At 49.9% G+C, this 5,371-nt stretch overlaps 1 protein-coding gene across 1 annotated transcript; it reads right to left on the reverse strand.

The window, feature by feature from the left end:
• Positions 1-1,660: 1,660 nt before the first annotated feature.
• LOC102421593 (protein S100-A7-like) lies at positions 1,661-4,848 on the reverse strand. The gene is made up of 3 exons (XM_006095335.3): positions 4,769-4,848; positions 2,771-2,928; positions 1,661-1,876 (listed from the first exon to the last, which is right to left on the reverse strand). Exons 2-3 carry the CDS (start codon positions 2,909-2,911, stop codon positions 1,712-1,714), a joined length of 306 nt encoding a protein of 101 aa, XP_006095397.1. The 5' UTR covers positions 2,912-2,928; positions 4,769-4,848; the 3' UTR covers positions 1,661-1,711.
• Positions 4,849-5,371: the final 523 nt, after the last annotated feature.

A 5,371-nucleotide genomic window follows, 5' to 3' on the forward strand; every position in this document is an offset into this window, starting at 1 on the left:
TCATAATAACAGCACCGAGGCCCAGAAAAAATGGATTTGCACGACACTCTGAAGGTTCATAGTTAAATTTGATTTAACTTAAATTAAATTTAGTTTTAATTGTATTTCATCCCATTTTCTTTAAAGTAGATTGTATTTTACTCAGTAGTATCAGAAAAATACAATTGAATTCTAAGCATATGTAACATAAACACAAAAATTCAAAAACTGTATCTAGAGGGGGAGCCCTCTCTGCTGTGGCCGCTGACACACTGTGGCCCAGGGTCTGGGACTGCAGCTTTCAAGGGAGCTGAAGTGAGTTGCCCATATGCTGCAGGTGGTTCTTCTGCCTCGTGAAGGTCAGTGAAAGCTGTGCCCAGAGCCCACTCTGACTCTGGAGAGGTCACTGGAGTTGGTGTTGCCTTTGAGGTCTTTTTTGAACTTGCTGTGGAGCTGGTTCTGTAGATCCCAGAAGAGAACATGTTATCGCCATGACTGCCTCGATGTGCCTTCGAAAGACAGAACATCTCTGCTATCCATCGATGGAGTCCCAGTTCCAGAGCCCACCCCAGGAAGTCTTCCCAGACTGCAGGCCATGGGGACAGTGATCAGAGCAACACTTTGCTCCTGCCAAACCCTAGCTTCTGGAAGCTCTTCTCTGTGTGGCGTAGCCCCCCATGTACCCACACCATCCACCCCCAGGCCTCCTCATCCTCTGCCTCTACCTCTGTGGGCTCATGGTGCTCCAGCTCTGAAAGGAGCAGCTGGGCCCAGTGCTCCAGGTGTGAGCTGGTTCTGTAGATCCAAGAAGGACAGAGGCAGATGGGAAGGGCCCTGTGTGGGTAATGGCACGCCTCTTTCCATGGCTAGTGGAGTGGACTGACACTGATGACTCAGCATGAGCTTTCTGCTCATCATTCCCTGCCCTCTCCTCCCCTCTCCTCTTCAGTCCTGTCTTCTCACTTGCTGCCCAGACACTCTCTGGACTCCAGCACTAGCTTTACTTCTCATGCCTGGAACAGGCATCACTCTGTGCTTTCCCCAGACACCAGGTTCACAGCATTTTGCAAACCATTGAGAGGATCAGCTCAGCAGACAGGGTGGCTCTCTCACCTCCACAGGGACACCACACAGGATAAAACACACACACATGCACAGGGACAGGACACAGCCCAGAAGCCCACAACACAAGACAAAGGATCCAGTCCTCTGGGCTGTTGAGTGTCCCATTCACAGTGACGAGTGCCTATGTGCCCCCAATGGCCGCCACCCAATGCCTTTTTCAGTGGTGCCATCTCCCCTGTGTTTCTTGGGTCATGCTGGGCAGGAACACGTGGGCATGAGGCACCGTGTTCACACCTCAGCTCCTGCTCCCTACAGTTCCTGGATGCCCAGATGCTGATCATGGCTTGGGAAGAAAAACCATGGCTGGTGCAAGCAGAATGCTCTGCACTGCTGACCCTGGGACCTGGCACACTGGCTGCACTAGGGAGCAGGGGCAGAGGTGGACAGAAGCCCTTCTGAGAGAGGTGGTCAGCTGTACTGTCGGCCAGAGGGAGGGCACCCTCCTGTCACATTCCTGGGTAAATCACTCCATGGAGAACCCACAATTACATTCACCAAGAAGGGGCGGTTTTGACAGCATAAATAGCCAAAGAAAAGCAGGAAACAGGCTGTATCAGGGCAAAAGACACACTTTATTGTTTCTTGGAGGCCTCAGGCTGGGCTGGGCTCAGTGTCCTCCCCCAGAACAGAGCGGGGCTCCGTGGCTGTGATTGTGGTAGTCCGTGGCTATGACTCCCAACACCGACAGAAACTCGGAAAACTCGATCTTCTTGTCGTTATTCTTGTCCTGGTCTTCAAAGATATGGGCCAAGAAATCATTGCCCTTTTTTTCCTGTGGAAAAGATAAATTCAGTCCCAAAAGTGTTATGGGTAGAAAAGGAAGAGGAGGAGGCAGAAAGGGGGAGAGAAGCATTTGGGGCCGCACAGGTGTAGCTGGTGTGGGCCAGTGGAGGGTATCTGGGGATGAGGGGGACGTTTCCCTTTCCTCAGGTCACTGAGGGAGATTCCTTGGTTTAAGTATCAGCATGAAAGAGAGACCTAGTGGTGGTGGGCAGACTCAGCCCAGAGCCTCACTGATCGATGAGCTGGTGGGTGGGTGCTGGTCTTTAGACCCAGAACTGCTCCCCCGACCCACTTCTATGACTCCATTTACCTAAGTTCTACCCAGAAACTAAGATAGGCCCTACCCCTTGTGTCTTCATTCCTAACCCTCCTCCCCTATCTCCTATTTGCCTTCCTGAATCTTCCATGCTCAGTGCCCTCTATTGCTCACCTACTCTCTGTGTCACCTAGTAACCTCTCTTTTTGTAATCAGTCCAGTATATTCTAACTATCAGACTAAATCAGGTCTATGAATGAGCTTTTCATTGTATGAAAGGTATTAAATTTTATCAGCCATAGAATTTCTATCACCTTCCCTTGGATCCCAGAGAACCTAATGGTGGCTTCTAGAGGCTTCAGTGTCCTAGATGGAGAGTGACAAGTGGGAGGGGACCCGTTCTTTACTCTCCTATTTGAACACCTGATAACTACCCTTGATCTCCAGATGCCTTTACACTTGGCCATCTGTACCATATCTTTCATCCTGATAATAAGTCAGGAAAGTCCTCTTGTGCCTTTAGCAGATGAGAATATTGAGGATGATAGAATGGGGTTGACTTGACCATGGTCCCACAATAAAGCGTCCTGTGCCATTGCAGGACCTTGAGAAGTCACCCAGACTCACACAAGCCTTGAGGAAGTTAGGGAAATTCTCCCTCAGCATCTTCAGCAGGCCCCGCTTGTCAATCTTGTCATCAGGTTTGGTGTATTTGTGGAACAGGACGATCAAGTCCATCACGGACTGTTCAACTGGAGTATGGCTCATCTTGGTTTTCAAGGAAGCTGCCAGAGAGAAAGACGGGGACCTTTGTTATCCTTCTCCCCAGATGAGGGTCCTTAAGTCAGAACAACGGGGTGGGAACTGAGCCTCCAGTGAAGTGAGGCTCAGGTGGAACAGAAAGAGCTGTATCAGCCTAGGAGGTGGGATGCTATGCTCATAAGGAGGAGAGTGTGAACAAGGCTGGGGCCTGGGCTCATGCAGGTCAGAGTCCAGAGGAGAAGGAGGAGAATACAGAAGCCCACCATGGACAGAACCAAAGGAGGCAGAAGCAGAGAGGGTAGGGGTCAACCACACGGAAAAGGACTGACATTTAGTTGGGACCTGAGCCAAACACAGCATTTGGATGACTCTACTCTTCAAGAGCATCAACACCATCTCCTCCAGGGTCAATGTCAGGGTTAGAGTCATGGGGACAAAATAACTTCCTGACTAGTCTGGCCTGACCCACCCTGGGCTGTTCTTAGAACGAGACCCTTGAGGTGCCTATCATGATCATAAAGCAAGCTCTAAATGAGTGGTCCTCAACCTTCCTAATGCCGCAACCCTTTAATACAGTTCCTCATGTTGTGGTGACCCCAATTTCATTGTTACAAATTCAACATAATTAAAGCATAGTGATTAATCACAAAAACAATATGTAATTATATATGTGTTTTCCGATGGTCTTAGGCGACCCCTGTGAAAGGGTCCTTTGACCCCCAAAGGGGTCGCGACCCACAGTTTGCGAACCGCCTGCTCTAAATGAAATTGGCCCTGGAGGCTCACAGTGGTTGAGTGTGAGTAGAATGGTAAGTGTGAGCAGAGATATACATCCCTGTCATGAGCTCTCAAAGGTTTTCCTGGACCATCCCCACCAGTGGGAAAGAAAGACTGCTGACCAGCGTTGGCATCATGTTTGAGATAAACAGAAATATCTGCCTCAGTTTTAGACTCTTGGGTGGAAAGTGTGGAGATAGGCTCCTTCAGATGACCTTTGTACCTCCCTGCTATCTGGAACCACAAGGCTACACCACATTTAAGTAAAGAGGTCTGACTTCCCAAAGCAAGTACCTCCACCAATAGTCTGGACCCCAAGCAGAGAAATGGGACAGTGCAGCCCTCACACCCCAGACTTTCCAAAACTCTCAAGAACTGTGCATGGCTCACCTGTATGGGCATCTAACAAAAACTATATTTCCTTATCATCAGGGAGAAAAAAACCTTGCTGCTATGTCCCTACATGGAACTACCCAAGGCCTTCTGTGAACTTGGCCAACTTCAGAGCTGAGCCCTGTGCACAGAAAATCACTGGTCTTTCCCTCAGCTGGGCAGAAGGTCCAAAACATTAGTTGATGGGTTTCTGATCCATATACTGGCAGATCTTCTCACCAGGGCAAGGTGAGTGGGAGTCCCAGGCTTGGGTTCAGGAGAACCTTCCAGACTTTGGTAGAGACACCCACTCCCCCAGAGGTTGGGGTGCAAATTGAGTCTTCCCCAACCTGTGGCCTGAGAGTTAGGTGAGTCCAGAGAGAAAAGAAGAGAAGGAGAGAGGAAGGGTCATTTCCTCAGCTCCCACCAGAGATGTTTCCACAGAGTTGTTACACAGGGGCCAACAGAGCAATGGGAGCATCGGTCCAGCCATCTTGTAGATGAGATCCTCAGGACCCCAGTGGAATAAAGTTACACAGGCCCATAACAGGCAATGTCTCATAACAGGCAGAGCCCCATTACAGGCAGAACCACATTACATCTGGACCCAGGCTTCTGAATCCTCTCCCATCACTGCTTTCCCTACTCCTGCAGACAGCAGAACATCCTGGGCCCTGAGGAACCTCCCTGGCAAAGAGATAGGTGCAGACTTACCAAAGCTGATGAGGAAGCAGTGAGGAGAAGTTGAGTGTGCTGTGCATCTGGGCAAAGTCTGGTCTCTTTATAAGGCTCAATTGGCTCCTCCCAGGCACTGGGAGCCTTTGGGTCATATCTGTCTACTTCCTGGACCATTGTCCCACTCAGGTGGGTGGCACACACCTAGGAGTGTGTGTTCAGTATGTGCCAGTAAAATCCCAGGCAACTCCCAAGGGAAAACACCTAGAGCCTTCTTCTGTCCTCACTTCCCTGGGGTCAGGGGTGTGGAAGACAATGGGATGTGTTGTAAAAGCATAGGAATTCTGGTACAGAAAACTGGGTTTCTGAACTTAAAGAGGATGGGACTCTGAGACGCATCATGGTCTGTGTTTGCTCATCACCCACTCCTTCCACAATTTTGTTCTGGCATCTAACAAAACTCTCTCCAGTCGTTTATAAGTCCATAACTAGACCACGCATCACCTTAGCCCCACACTCTAGAAATTCACTTCGTAGCACCAGGGCCCACCTGGGCCCACCAAGGAAGCCACTGTCTAGATTCAGGGATGGTGACCACCATGAAATGAGCCAGCAGGAGATTGGCAAAGTTGCCACCCCTCC

The sequence above is a fragment of the Myotis lucifugus genome, unplaced genomic scaffold (assembly GCF_000147115.1).
Source record: "Myotis lucifugus unplaced genomic scaffold, Myoluc2.0 scaffold_151, whole genome shotgun sequence".
In the NCBI taxonomy this organism is placed as follows: Eukaryota; Metazoa; Chordata; class Mammalia; order Chiroptera; family Vespertilionidae; genus Myotis; species Myotis lucifugus.